At 39.8% G+C, this 16,378-nt stretch overlaps 1 protein-coding gene across 1 annotated transcript in view; it reads left to right on the top strand.

The window, feature by feature from the left end:
- The window catches only part of MCU (mitochondrial calcium uniporter), a 214,568-nt gene extending 198,190 nt beyond the window's left edge, over positions 1 to 16,378 (top strand). The window contains exons 6-8 of the mRNA XM_080642104.1: positions 1,757 to 1,960; positions 10,644 to 10,760; positions 14,416 to 16,378. Coding sequence (XP_080498230.1) covers positions 1,757 to 1,960; positions 10,644 to 10,760; positions 14,416 to 14,493 — 399 coding nt within the window. The 3' untranslated portion in view covers positions 14,494 to 16,378. The remainder of the gene's footprint in view (positions 1 to 1,756; positions 1,961 to 10,643; positions 10,761 to 14,415) is intronic.

Raw genomic sequence — 16,378 nt, forward strand, 5'->3', positions numbered from 1 at the left:
CAAATTCAAACCTCATACTTTTCACTGATATTTTTTTCAGAGCATATTTACCTCCATTTTAAATTTGCTTTTTTATGTAACTGAGCTGTGTCAATCAAACTAATCCACTAGTTTGTGGGACTGAACCATAAAAAAGTTCCAATCAAAGCTAAGAAAAGACTTAAAAAGAAATAGTTTGGAGCCTTGATAATGGACTTAAAGCTTTGAGTTCTGAATGTCTGCCCTTATGCAGATTTACCACCTTTACAACAAAGTTTGTAATAACTGCTGATCAAGAAAGGTTCTGAGGCTAGTGGGTAATGATTTTAATCAAGTTAAGAATTATATCAAATATTATACAGCTGTTTAACATGATTGTGTAGACCTAATATGCTATAGAAAACTATTCATATATTTTATGGAAAGGAAATTATAAAAGTAAGCATATTAGTACATACTGTGATCCAAGTTTTAAATGTATTATGCTCATAGTTATACATATGTATGTATTTTAAATACATACATATATAGAGAAAGATATGCCAATAGAGTAGTAGGATTATGATTGATTTTTTACACTTTTCTGAGTATTCTAGAATGACATGTGTCATTCTTACTTTTTGATTATGCAAGTATTTTCATTTTAAGAAATTAGACTATAAGAGATTGCCGAAACCGGTTTGTCTCAGTGGATAGAGCGTCGGCCTGTGGACTGAAAGGTCCCGGGTTCGATTCCAGTCAAGGGCATGTACCTTGGTTGCGGGCACATCCTCGGTGGGAGGTGTGCAGGAGGCAGCTGATCGATGTTTCTCTCTCATCGATGTTTCTAGCTCTCTATCCCTCTCCCTTCCTCTCTGTGAAATATCAATAAAATACATTTTAAAAAAAAAAAGAGATTAACAAAGGGAACAAATACTCTTTATATTGTGCTTTTTCTGATTTCTTTAAAAATAATAAACACATATCTCAAGGTTGTTCTCATTAAACTTAAGACCACTAGAAAGCTGTGATATAGGGGTTAATGGGGGAAAAGGAGGAACATATGTGAATACTTTCAACAATAAAGATTAAAAACAAGAAAGTTGTGATAAACTAAATTTAAGGAACTGTTGTCAAGAGGAACGAGTTTTAAATTTGGTATTTTCAAAACGTAAAGCATTTTTAATGTGTCAACTATAATAAAGTAATTATCATCCTATACTGTATATTTACTATCTACCAGGAATTATGGTATTTTACGTGTATTCTGTTAATCCTCAGAGCAACTCAATACTGAAGTTAATGGTGATTTGCAATGAGGGCTTAAACTCTTCTGGTCTGAATCCAGAGTCCATGCTCTGACTCACTGTGCTGGTCTGCCCCCTCCCTAGTAAACCCTTTGAGTAAAAACTGACAATAGATTAAATTTTATATGAACAGTGAGAGAACATTTGCATGCTTTCATTTCCCTCTTCTCAAAGAAAATAATCTTGTAGTTGGATAAAGAACTGTTGAAACTAACTTACTCACTCCTGTAGTTCACCATATTTTCAGCCACTTCTAGGATGAAACATAAAACACAGCATCCTAAATAAATATTACTCCTTTTAAATATCTTATTCAGTGAGAACTATAGGTACTATTTAGGAAGACAAACTATATTTAATAGAACTGAGATTAACTTGTATCTTGATTATGAGTCCTGTTTCTTTAGTGAACCTAGAACAGTTTAATAAGAGTTTTATATTGATTCTATGTCAAAGTGCTTTACGATTGATCAATCATGTGTGCCCCATAGGTACGAATTGAGATCAGCAGAAAAGCTGAGAAGAGGACCACTTTGGTGCTATGGGGTGGACTTGCTTACATGGCCACACAGTTTGGCATTTTGGCCCGGCTTACCTGGTGGGAATACTCCTGGGACATTATGGAGCCTGTCACCTATTTCATCACTTATGGAAGTGCCATGGCAATGTATGCGTATTTTGTAATAACACGCCAGGTAAGAATTCTTCTTCAAGTAACTTTTTATGAGATAGTAATGAAGTTTTGGTTGTCAAAATAGTTCTCTTTTCTCTCATATTCTTTCTCTTTTTTTTTTTTGTTTTTGTTTTTAAATATGTTTTCATTGATTTCAGAGAGGAAGGGAGAAGGAGAGAGAGAAACATCAATGATGAGAATCATTGATCAGCTGCCTTCTGCACACCCCCTACTAGACATTGAGCCCACAACCCAGGCATGTGCCCTGACAGGAATTGAACCGTGACCTCTTGGTTCATAGGTCAGCACTCAACCACTGAGCAATACCAGCTGGGCTCTCATATTCTTTCTAAGGCCCGTTCCATTTACATACTCATTTATCCTTTACACACACACACACACACACACACACACACACACACACGTAGGTGTGCATGCATGCCAGTTATGTATCAGGCACTATTTTATTTTTTAAAGTCTTTTTTTAAATATATGTATACATCCTATATAATAAAAGCCTAATATGCTAAGTGTCCAACCATTCGACCAGTCGCTATGACGTGCACTGACCACCAGGGGGGCAGACACTCCAACCAGTAGGTTAGCTTGCTGCTGGGGTCGGGCAGATCAGGACTGGGCGAGGTGGCCGGACATGCCCTGGAGCCCTCCCTGCGATCCCTCCCTGTGATCCCTCCCTGAGATCCCTCCCCGGCCCCGATCATGCACCGGTGGGGTCCCTCAGCCTGGCCTGCGCCTTCTCACAATCCAGGACCCCTCAGGGGATGTCGAAGAGCCGGTTTCGCCCCAATCCCTGCAAACCAGGCCGAGGGACCCCACCAGTGCATGAATCCTTACACCGGGCCTCTATTCTATATATATAAAAGCCAAGTGACTAGAATGACCAGAACGACAGGAATGACCGGTCACTATGACATGCACCGGCTGGCCAACCTCCTGCATCCCCTCCCCACAGCCAGCTGGCCCTGATCATCCCTGATTGGCCCCGATCGAGGCAGGCTGGCTGGACCCCACCTGTGCACGAATTCGTGCACCGGGCCTCTAAAATAAATATATATATGTATGTATTGAGAGAGAGAGGGAGAAGGATAGAGAGATAGAAACATCATTGATTGGCTGCCTTCTGCACACCCCTACTGGGAATCGAACCCATAACCCGGGCATGTGCCCTGACAGGAATTGAACCAGCGACCTCTTGGTTCATGAGTCAATGCTCAACCACTGAGCCACATCAGCTGGGCATCAGGCACTATTTTAGATGCTAAAGAGACAGATAAAAGATATGGCTTCTGCCCTCATGAAGCTCACAGACTATAAAGAGAGCCATATAAAACATTAAATTCGGAAAAATATATTACAGTAAGTTATAGAATAAGAGGGCAGGTGAGAAGAATGGCCAGTGATAGGATAACTTGTTCAGCTAAGTTGGTTGGCTTTTTATGTACTGTGTAATTAATTTAACGGTCAGATGGAGTAGTCCCAAGCTTTTGGTTTTTGTTGAATTCTTGGAATGGAGAATTGGTGATACCTAAACAAATAGTTAAATAGCCCAGCCAGCATGGCTCAGTGGTTGAATGTCGACCTATGACAGTTCAATTCCCGGTTTGATTCCCGGTCAGGGCACATGCCCAGGTTTCAGGCTCAATCCCCAGTGTGGGGCGTGCAGGAGGCAGTCAGTCGATGATTCTCATTATTGCTGTTTCTATCTCTTTTTCCCTCTCTGAAATCAATACCAAAAAAAATATTTTTAAATAGTTAAACTAAACTCTGGGCTACTTCTCAGTATGTTAAGTGAATGCGTAGGTTTTTTTGTTACTGTTTTTACTTCATGGAAGAGAGGCAAAATTAGATATCTAATCATTTTATACTCTTGGTCTATTCTTTATCAACCAAGGCTCATTTATTACATATCAGTAGCTATTAAAGACACTGTTTGAGCCCTAACCGGTTTGGCTCAGTGGATAGAGCATCGGCCTGCGGACTGAAGGGTCCCAGGTTCGATTCCAGTCAAGGGCATGTACCTTGGTTGTGGGCACATCCCCAGTAGGGGGTGTGCAGGAGGCAGCTGATGGATGTTTCTCTCTCATCGATGTTTCTAACTCTCTATCCCTCTCCCTTCCTCTCTGTAAAAACATCAATAAAATATATTTTTTTTTAAAAATAAAGACACTGTTTGAATTGGTGGAATTTTTTTCTTTGAAATAACAGAAGCTCATTTCATATTTTCTCTCACTAAATAACTATACTTACTTCAAATTCAACCTGCAATATTTTATTTTCTTATGAAGCCAATGAAATAGTCCATTAATTATTAGTAACACTGTCTCCTTAATAAATAGCTAATTGTCACTCCTTAAGTAAATATCAGTAGCTAGAACTAACTTTTGTTGCCAGTGATATTTTTTTTAGTAACTTGGAAATTCATAGTGTCACTTTAGGAAGTATGAGGGATTTATTATCACTTATTATATATGTGATACCACCACAGATCCAACCTCCTTTAATAAAAAAAAAAAAACATTTGAAATAGCTGAGACATATTTCTATTTCCTTAGGAAACAGAAGATAGCTAAGAATTGTTTATCTTATATTTTTAATGGCTGCTATAGACTATAGGCATATTCTTCTGTTATTAGACCAGTGGTCATGGGCTTGTTTATGGGAGTGAAAATGAAAGCCCACGAATATTATTTAGCCTTTTGTCCTCCTAAACTTGTCTCGTAGAGAAGAGAGATGGTAAATCGTTCATGTATACCATTGTTTGCTCAGAGTCTCCAGCACCTAGTTCCATGTCTGGCTCATACTACTCACTCTTGAACAGAACTTAACAGCCAGAAAAATGTATTTAATCACAGCTCTGGACAGGGCTTGCATATGTCTATCTGTCTATATATGGGTCTTTCCCTCTCACCTCACTCATCTTTCCTCTTCTCTCTCTCTCCCCCTTAGATACATACCCCTTTAATGGGTTCTTTTTATGTATTTATTGATTGAAGTCCAGACCCCTTAGCCTGCTATTGTCTTTGCTGTTGCTTTCTGTCTTTTCCAAATGTCTATCAACCCCACTGTGTATCTACTATGTTCTAAAAAAATCAAATTATATTCTTTATTTACCCACAAATGCCCCAAGTTGTTTAACCCCTCATTCCTTACTTCACACATTCTAACAACTGAAAAAGTTCTCCCTGTTGATCTCTACCTGTCATATTTCAAGATCTACTTAACTGCCTATCTTTCATGAACCTTTGACCTATATCCAACTTCAAATTCTTCAGAATTCCTATAAGCACATTGTACCTCTCATTTCACTCATCCTGTGCTATCTTGTATTATAATTATTCATGTACAATGTCTTTTCCCCTCTACTAGACTGATATCTTTTGAGGCTTGGCACTTAGTTTTTTCAATTTTTATTGCCTACCACTGTGTCTTATATCTTTAATAGCCTTTCTGTCCTATTAGTTAAATGCTATACTTCTGTTATTCCAAAGCATTTTTGCTGCCCCCAAGTGACAAATTGCAAAATAGCAGTAGTAAATAATCCTGTCATTTGTGACTAAGAAAACTTGACCAAATAAAATATAGATTCTCACGTTAAATATCCATATTCATAATTAACATCCATGAAGCAAAATACTTCTTCAACATCATTTAAATTCTTCTAAACTCTTGTTACAATGAGATGCTGCATTTGTTAGCAACCTAAATGTATCCAATAGTATATTAAGTTCCAAAGAATCTTTATAAGATGACAAGCTCCTTTAATTCATAAAATCAAGTGGAATATTGAATTTTACTGACTAATATTTCAGTGAAACCTGGGTCTCCATTTCTGTTACGGAAAAAAGAAGCCTGACCATAAGAATTGCCATTCTGAGCTACTTCAGCATGCGTGTAGACTGCCCATCTAACACCCTAGTCCATGCTCTTTCTTTCTTTCTTTCTTTCTTTCTTTCTTTCTTTCTTTCTTTCTTTCTTTCTTTCTTTCTTTCTTTCTTTTGAAGAGAAAGGGAGAGGGAAAGGGGAAAGAGAGAGAAACATCATTTTGTTGTTCCACTTATTTATGCAGTCATTGGTTGATTCTTGTATATGCCCTGACTGGGAATTGAACCCACAATCTTAGCTTGTCAGGACAACACTCTAACCAACTGAGCTACCCAGCCAGGGTGCCCATGCATTTTCATCAAAGGGGATATTGCCTCCAAGGGGAAGAAAATTGGTTCTTGAGGAGTAAAACATCTTAGATGTTTATAATATATCAACAGATATTCAGTGTATTTGTGGTATTAAGCCTTTTGGGGAATGAGGGTAATCAGGAAAAAATACCTAAAAAGGCTACTTAGGGGGACAATAATGAAAAAAAAGTATAAACTTTTAATACCCTGTGTCATCTCTATTTCAGCAACTGTCATTTATATTCTACTCCAGCAAACCACTTCAATGATTGTTTAGGACCTTCTTTCCTTGAACTGCCCTACTTGTATACCAACTTCTGACCACAGTTTATTTTCTTTCTAGCCCTTTAGTTCACTTACTTTCTCCTTTGACTTCATCCAGATCTTTAGGCTTCTGACAGCTCTCTCTCTTTAACTTTTTACTATCACCTTCCTCATGTGTTGCTTTCTTTTCTATCAAACTTAGATCATATTGCCCTTCTCTTCTTAGTATTTTACAATCCTTACCCCATTGTCTTTCCACCATAGGTACTCTATAAATTCCTAATCTTAGCCATTTATCCTATATCCAGGCTACTGCACATGGCTAGGGAAAAATCATGTAATAGTGTGCAATAGGCCACTGCTTAGAGTTCCTCCCCCAATACTCCCACAGTATTTATTCTAAGACTTTACATTAAACTCCCCATGCCAACCTTAACCTGGCCTCCTACTTATAGGAAATTCCGATAACAGATATAAGCTTTCTAATTTCTAAATTTGTATGTTTAACAATATTTGTACCTACTGTCACCCTATTTCCTTTGAGCTCAAATAAGAGGTAGCATTTTCCTGTTCAGGGCTAGCTCCTCTACCTGCTTTTAGCCTCACCGTCCACCCCTACTTCTAGTATCTTACTCTGGTTTATTGTTTGTGTCCCCTGTGTTATCAGTCATCTTCCTCTCTGAATTTCTTCCCAAGCTGTCTGCATCTCTTCTCACTGATTATCAAATCAGTACATAGTTGCTTAGTAAATGCTTGTTGCCCAAAAGAGGGAGCATAGAATGAATTTGAATAAATTTAAGTTTGTGTATATTTTTACATTCTAAGCAAAGATAGGTAAGTAACCTAGTAACTACAATTTAGATGAAAGTAAAGGGCTTTCCCTTAAGTTTTTAATCCAACAATTATCCCTTCAATTAGTATTCATCCATTATCTGTCATCATCAATAATTGAATATTTACTTCTACTTCTAGTATGGCATACTAGGTAATCAGACCAATACTCCCATTAGGAACAATTAAAATAACCAGACAAAATGTAAAACGCATCTGACTGTGGACACTGGAGAGCCAAAAAGATAGAAGCAATTACCAGGCAAGGACCTGAAGAAACAGAGTGCTGGGAAAGTGAACCTGATGCGAGGCATGCTTATTCCTCTGGAGATTTACATTAATTAAGGAAGGTAACACTGAGAGGCCAAGAAGCTGAGCCATCTTTGATCATTTAAAGCAGGGGTGGGAACATCCGGCCCACGGGCCATATAAGGCCCGAGAAATCATTTGGTCTGGTCCTCCAAGGCATTGGGGGTGAGTTAATTAAATGTTTGACCAAATATAGCTGGCTAATTTTTAAGTTGATTATTTTGTATGGCCTGCAAATGATGTTATAAATATCCAAATGGCTCTTGTCAGAATAAAGGTTCCCCACCCCTGATCTTAAGGATCAAAGCCATAGAAATTGGTGTCCAGGGATCACTAAAGTAAGTTCTCTCAGAGACTGTAGTTCATCTTCAGTCATTTCAATCCTAAAATTAGGTTGAAGTAGTCCTAGAATTCTGGTAACTCCAGAATGCTAATGCTTACAAGTTCTAGGCAGAAGCAAACAAATCATCCCTGAGCAAAGAAGTCAAGAAAAAGAAAAGCTGTAAAGATTGGAAAGAAAGAAAACTGATGTTATTAATAGATTTATACATTTAAAAAATACAAAAACATGTAAAGATAACTGGTTAGAATTCTTAAGTGAGTTTCATAAGGTTACTGCATACAAGGTCAATATACATAAATCAGTTGCTTAACTATATGCCAGCAACAGTTAGAAAATGAAACCTTATAAAAGATGCAACTTAAAAATACCTAGAAATAAATTGTGCAAAGACCTCTATGCAATAAAAACACAAAATTAAAGAAGACTTAATGGAAAACTATAGCATGTTCACAGACTAGAAAAGTAAGTATTACAGAAATGTCAATCAGTTCTATCCAAACTGATCTATTTGATTCAGTGCAATCCCAGTCAAAATCCCAACAGATTTGGGGGTGGGAGGAAGAGATTTGAATAAGCTGCTTCTAAAATATATATGGTAATGACTCAGAAAAACCAGGAAACTCTTGAAGCAAAACTAGGTAAACCGATTTGTTCTATCAGATATGGAAGACTAAATAGCTTTACTTATAACACTACAGTAATTAAGATAGTGGCACAATGATAGACAAATAGTACAAAGGAATAGAAGAGAGAATGTAGAAACCAGCATAAATGAACTTTTGATTTTAAAAAGATGGCATTGCAAAGAAAGGAAAGTCGCTTTTGATAAATGGTGAAAGGATAATTGAATATCCATATTAAAAATGAACCGACCCCATCCTTACACTGTAAAAAAATTAATTCCAGATGGATTGTAGATCTAATTGTGAAAAGTAGCACAATAAATAAAGCTCCTGGAAGATAATATAGGAGAATATCTCAATTACTGTGGAAAAGGAAATTATTTCTTAAGTAGAATGAAAAATACTAACCATAAAGGTAAGAATGATAAATTAGACTGTTAAAATTTAAAAAAAAAGTCTGTTATTAAAGCACACCATAAAGAGGGTGAAAGACTGGGAGGAGATATTTGCAGTTCATATATCAAACAAAGGATCCATATCTATAATAATAAAAGCGTAATATTCTAATTAGACTGGACATCCTTCCAGGCATCCTTCCAGACGAAGCCAGGGCTGCGAGGGCCAAGCCCCTTGCACGAATTTCGTGCATTGGGCCTCTATTATATCTCTAAGAGAAATGAAAACATAATGTGCACACAAAAACTTGTATATGAATGTTCATAGCAGCCTTATTCATAGTAGTCAAAAAGTAGAAACAACCCATATGTCTATTAATTGACAAATAGATGAATTGTGGTATATCCAGTCAATGGAATATTATTTGGCAATAAAAAGAAGTAGTACTGATACATGACACAAATAGATGAACCTTGAAAAAAGCCAGACACAAAAGGCTAAACACTGAATAATTCCATTTATATGAAATGTCCAGAATATGCAAATCTATAGAGTTAGAAAGTAGATTAGTAGTTGCCTAGTACTGGAGGTGTTGAGGAAGATAGGAAGTGACTATTAGAGTATGGGGCTTCTTTGGGGGATGATGAAAATGTTCTAAAATTGATTGTAGTAATGGTGGTGTAACTTTGTGAATATACTAAAAACCATTGAATATTATACTTTAAATGAGTGAATTGTATGGTATGTGAATTATATCTTAGTAAAGCTGTTTTTAAAAAATGTGGTAGTACTTCAGCACTCACACTAGAATTCCTATTTAAAAAACTGGTAATACCAGCATTGACAAGGATGTAGAGTGATGGAAACTCTCATACTCTGCTGATGCGAGTATAATTAATACAACGATTTTAGAAATCTATTTGATATCACCTCTTAAATTTGAACATATGCATAAACTATGATCTGGGATTTCTACTCATAAGTATATCCCCAACGGAAGAGATAAGTCCAGAAATGTTCTTGGCAGCATTATTCATAATAGCCTAAACCTAGAAATAACTCAAAAGTCTATCAATAGTCCAATAGATAACTAAACTGTGATGTAGTCATACAATAGAATATAACATAGCAAGAGAAATGAATAGACTACATACAAAAGATGAATCTCATAAACATAACTTTGAGTGAAAGTAGTCATATACACACTATCTGACTTCATTTTTATAAAATTCAAAGAACAGGTAAAACTAAGCTGTAGAGTTCAGGGGGGTGGTGTATGCTTAAATGGAGCAGCTATAAAGAAAACCAGAAAATAATTATCATAAAAGTCAAGATATTTATTACTTTGGGAGGAAGGAGGGTTAGTAATTGGGAAGGGGCAGGAAGGGAGCTTTGGGTTGTTGGCAGTGTTCTATTTTTTTTTAAGCTGGTAATGATTAGCATGTTCAGTGTGTGATGATTCATTGTGATGCACATTTTTAGTTTGTGTGCTCTTCTGTGTGTGTTTCCCAATAAAAATGTTTACAAAATAATTAAATATTGAATACAACACATGCCAGCATATACTTCTTTTCTGCCAAGGGCCAGATATTTAATTAACTCACCCCTAATGCCTTGGCCAGACATCCCCCCCTCCTGCTTTATATGTATGCATATGTGTTGAATCTTATCAACAGTGTATAAATGATTATTTTGTGAAGATGGTATGCTAACGACTAATAATTTAATTCCTCCTTTATTTTGTAGGAGTATGTTTATCCAGAAGCCAGAGACAGACAATACTTATTATTTTTCCATAAAGGAGCTAAAAAGTCACGTTTTGACCTAGAGAAATATAATCAACTCAAGGATGCAATTGCTCAGGTAAGTTTTCAAAAATAAAATTTAATAAATTTCAGCCCCATCTTATATGGCATTATTATTATTTTTTTTAATCCTCATCTGAGGATATTTTCTCCATTGATTTCTAGAGAGAGTGGAAGGGGGAGGCAAAAGGAGGGGAGAGAAAGAGAGAGACATCAATGTGAGAGAGATACATCGATTGGTTGTCTCCCGCACCTGCCCCTACCCGGGGCTGGGGAATGCAACCGTGGTACATACCCTTGACCAGGAATCAAACCTGTGACCCATCTGTCCACAGGATGACACCACTGAGCAACCGGCCAGGGCTGGCATTATTATTATAATAATTATCTATAACCACAGTACTTCAGTGGGTGAACTGAAAGAGTGATCCAACCCCTTCTTCCTATATAAATTATTCCTCATCTAATAATAATAAAAGGGTAATATGCTAATTAGACCAGACGTCCTTCTGGACGCCTTCCAGACGAAGCCGGGCTGTGAGGGAAGCCCGGGTTCCGGGTGCCTGCCAGCAGCTGGAGGGAAGCCCAGGTCCCGGGTGCCAGAGGGAAGCCGGTGCCAGCAGCTGGGGGAAGGAAATACTACTCTTGCACAAATTTCGTGCATTGGGCCTCTAGTCTGATATAAATGACTTTTTTAGCATGGACACCTCTAGAAAGTTTTATAATACAAGCAGGTGAAAAGATGGTGAGTCCTAGCTATCCTATTAACACTAGCATATTGATTTTTTAGACCTATTTTTACTTTTTCATTTTGTTTCTTTAGAGGTGTCTTTTATTACTTTTCTCTCTTTTTAAATCTTTCTTCAATAATTGACACAGAAGTTTCTCACCTAAAGAGTGTGGTAGCAATGGGGCAAAAATAAAATCCAGGTAAGAGAGAGAGATTACTAGGAATCTTTGCCCAGAGCAGGTGAGAGATTATTGAACTACAAGATGCTTTAAATATATATATATTTATTTATTTATTTTATTGATTTTTTACAGAGAAGAAGGGAGAGGGATAGAGAGATAGAAACATCGATGAGAGAGAAACATCAATTAGCTGCCTCCTGCACACCTCCTACTGGGGATGTGCCCGCAATCAAGGTACATGCCCTTGACCAGAATCAAACCTGGGACCCCTTAGTCTGCAGATTGATGCTCTATCCACTGAACCAAACTGGTTAGGGCTAGAAGATGCTTTTTAAAACGATTGATACAGCCCTAGCTGGTTTAGCTCAGTGGATAGAGCGTCAGCCTGTAGACTGAAGGGTCCCGGGTTCGATTCTGGTCAAGGCCACATACCTGGGTTGTGGGCTCAATCCCCAAGAGGGTGGTGTGCAGGAGACAGCCGATCAATGATTCTTTTCATCATTGATGTTGCTATCTCTCTCTCTCTCTCTCTCCCTCTCCCTTCCTCTCTGAAATCAATAAAAATATATTTTTTAAAAAGATTGATACATTTTATTTTTCACTAGAGGCCCAGTGCATGAAATTCGTGCACGGGGGCGGGGGGTGTCCCTCAGCCCAGCCTGCACCCTCTCCAATCTGGGACCCCTCGAGGGATGTCCGGTGGGATCAGGCCTAAACGGGCAGTCGGACATCCCTCTCACAATCCAGGACTTCTGGCTCCCAACTGCTCACCTGCCTGCCTTCCTGATTGCCCCTAACCACTTCTGCCTGCCAGCCTGATCACCCCCTAACCACTCCCCTGCCAGCCTGTTTTGCCCCTAACTGCCCTCTCCTGCAGGCCTGGTCACCCCTAACTGCCCTCCCCTGCAGGCCTGGTCACCCCTAACTGCCCTCCCCTGCAGGCCTGGTCCCCCCCAACTGCCCTCCCCTGCAGGCCTGGTCACCCCTAACTGCTCTCCCCTGCAGGCCTAGGTCCCCCCCAACTGCCCTCCCCTGCAGGCCTGGTCGCCCCCAACTTTCCTCCTCTGCCAGCTTGGTCACCCCTAACTGCCCTCCCCTGCAGGCTTGATCGCCCCCAACTGCCCTCCCTTGCAGGCCTGGTCCCTCCCAACTGCCCTCCCCTGCAGGCTTGATCGCCCACAACTGCCCTCCCTTGCTGGCCATCTTGTGGTGGCCATCTTGTGTCCACATGGGGGCAGGATCTTTGACCACATGGGGGCAGCCATCTTGTGTGTTGGAGTGATGGTCAATCTGCATATTACTCTTTTATTAGATAGGATAGAGGCCTGGTGCATGGGTGGGGGCCAGCTGATTTGCCCTGAAGGGTGTCCCAGATCAGGGTGGGGGTTCCCTTGGGGCATGAGGCGGCCTGGGCGAGGGGCCTGTGGTGGTTTGCAGGCCGGCCACGCCCCCTGGCGACCCAAGTGGAGGCCCTGGTATCTGAGGTTTATTTATCTTCTACAATTGAAACTTTGTAGCCTGGAGCGGAGCCAAGCCTTCTGCTTGCTCCGTGGAGGCAGCCATTTTTGGGGGGATTTATGTATCTTCTATAATTGAAACTTTGTAGCCTTAAGCGGAGGCCTGGGCCGGCCAGGGTGTGTGGAAAGCTTGGCTTCCTCCATCACTGGGGCAACCCTAGCCTCCTGCTCTTTCCAGCTCCGCTGCTGCCATTTCTGTTTGGGTTTATGTATCCTCTATCATTGAAACTTTGTAGCCTTGAGTGGAGGCCTAGGCCGGCAAGGGCAGGCGGAAAGCTTGGCTTCCTCCATTTCCAGGGAAACCCAAGCCTCCCTCCTGCTCTCTGTGGCCATAGCCATCTTGGTTGGGTTTATTTGCATATTCACTCCTGATTGGCTCGTGGGCGTGGCTGGTGGGCGTGGCTGGTGGGTGTAGTGGAGTGATGGTTAATTTGCATATTACTCTTTTATTAGATAGGATAATCATTACCACTTTCAGATTTCTGAGTGTGCCTTCCTCACTCTGAGATATTAGATTTTGGTGAATAAATCCTCATCTTATTTTCTGTAGTCCTTTATGACTTTAGAGGGGGTTTTTTTAATCTCCAGAAGCTCTTCCATCCTCTTCTCTGGACCTTCTCTGCCTTCTTGTCCCTTATTGGTGATGGAGTTGTGCTTTGAATAAGCTTAACCCATCTTCCTGCGTTGGCCTAAGTGGACTCAGGTCTTCTGTTGCTCTGGGTGGTAGGTCTCAGCTGGAGGGACTGCACCAGAATCCTCCCTGGAGCTATTAAACATGCAGATGCTGCAGCCCCACCCTAAACCTATTAATCCAGCTCCTCAGGAGTGAGGGTCCAGATGTGTGAGTTTTAAAAGTGCTGCATTGACTACAAATCCTTGTTTTAAAAGTCTGTAGCTATTGAAAAACTTAAACAACTATAGGATACACAACAAAAGTCTTTGAGGAGCGTAAATTAAACTTCTGGCTCCAGGCAAAGGCTCATGAAAGGGCTTCTCTCTGGCAAAACACCAAGGTGCATCAGGTGTTCCCCATATTCTTGAGCCTGAGTCCTGCCCTATTGATAGCAGGTCCCTCTGGAGGCTCTGTTGACAGCTGAAACTGCCAGCCTTTGGCGTAGGTCCCCCTTTGTTGCCCTTTGTCTCTGAGGCACTCTTATTTTGGGAGTAACTGAGATGATTTCTTTGACACATAGTGATGGAGGAAAGACAATTTCCTTTTCTTAGGAGACACTAATATTGAAAGCTTCATTAGCAAGTCTTTCTCACCTTCTATTTCTATTTTAGGCAGAAATGGACCTTAAGAGACTGAGAGACCCATTACAAGTACATCTGCCCCTCCGACAAATTGGTGAAAAAGATTGATCTGCAAAGAGCCTCTGAATCCCAGCAGAAAGAACACTTGTTTATATCTATTGCCTTTTTAATTAAAACATTACAGGTGGAAGCTGGGAGCCATGTTGGGGTGGAGGGTTTTTACCTTTAATTAAAAACAAAAATAACAATGATGTTAGGGAAGAAAGGAATGTTAAAATCTGAAGATCAAGCTTTGTGAAATATAAGCTCAAAGGGCTTAGTTAATATTGTCTTAATCAAGCATCTCAGTTCCTGGATGAAATGATAAGTTATATATTTGAGAGATTCAGAAAGAGAAAATGATGCTGGGGTGTTAGTTTCTTGCATCTTCTTTGCAGGTCAGCAAAACAGTAACACACCAGCACCCCACTCACTCAATTTTTTTTTTATTTAACTTTTCTTATTGTTGACATAAGAGTCAATAAATATATCAGAAAAGCATATCCTCAAGATATGTGGGTGGCAAACAGAGTCTGAGCCCAGTCATTAGCATTTATTGTAAATTGGACCCAGCCTCTACAAGTAAACCAGGAATCCGTCCCGCTTGTGCCCCTTTTCGGACCACCCACCCCTGTTGGTCACATTAATTTTATCCATATGATCATTGGAACCAATTCATGACTGTTTGATGATCGACACTTTGGATTATACCTTCTTAAATGTCTGTATATTCCAGTGCTCTGGATCAGAATCTAGGAATCATTGGCAACACTGCATGAAGTTTTTTTGTTTTGTTTTGTTTTTTTACTAATTAATCTTTGTGAGGAGGCAGAATTTCCCTCCTTTCCCCCATTGATATTCCACTCTCCCTCCATAACTCAAATTGGAGGGGGAGTGTCCAGCTGTATTACCAAATCAGAAAGATGAAAGGTTTACAAAGTGGCTAAAAATCATGTCTGTGTAGCCATTTCAGAACCGGAATGATTTCATTGCTGTTAATCTGCTTGTGTGACAGCATTCAAGGCCACCAGATGCCACTGTCTCATCTGGAGGCTTTGTCAGTCTCGAAGGACACACACACTTGAACCCTGTTTGTGAGCCCTCCCACCTCCACCACTTCAGGAGTTGTAAATCAAGTGTGTGGATCACAAAGGGTGCGATTTATCTTTATACAGGCATACATTTCTATGGCTCCTTTCGGCCTACCTTCGTCACCCAATTTTTTCTTAAATTGAAAGAAAGAAGCATTAATCTTATACTCTATCAAATATTTTCTACCATATTTCCAGTTGACATGTGCACTTGAAAATCAAAGGCACCTGTCCAATATTCTGTTTTTAATTACTGTGGGGATGTGGAGGCAGGAGGGAGAGGAAGATGGGGCTTGCCACACAGCTGATTGGCTTTTTTCTTTCACATGATTCATCCCTCCTCATTGTGGCAAGGGATTCCTTTCTCTTTTTCTTTCTCCTTTGGGATCATTGTGTATGAAAAGAAAAATTTTAAATGACAAACCCAGACTCCAGGTGCCTTGCAGAGGTTGAAGGCCAGCCAGGATTGCTGCTGCTGCTCCTGCCACCACCCCTTCCACTGGCATGATGGAATGAAAGGATGCATGTCTCCACTTCCCAGCCCCTCCCCACTTCCTTCCCAGCCCCCCCCAGCCGCCCCTCACCCCGTCGAAAGCTCTTCCTTCATTTATTTTTAAGTTGTGTGAATTATTTTTAAACCATTTATCCTGTTTGTGCACAGGGTTTTTAAGAAGAAACAGCACAGTGCAATGAGCAAATCCTTTCAGGATGTGTGGGAGGCAAGGGAGGGAGGATGGATGGGGAAAAAAAGTCATTTAAACAAATAGTAAAATATTGAACATGTGTAAAATCCTGTATCATTTATGAAATATGTATAAAAAGCAATGTAACTTCTGGAACAATAAATACTTATTCAATTTTTG

Source organism: Plecotus auritus, assembly GCF_963455305.1.
Source record: "Plecotus auritus genome assembly, chromosome: 9".
In the NCBI taxonomy this organism is placed as follows: domain Eukaryota; kingdom Metazoa; phylum Chordata; class Mammalia; order Chiroptera; family Vespertilionidae; genus Plecotus; species Plecotus auritus.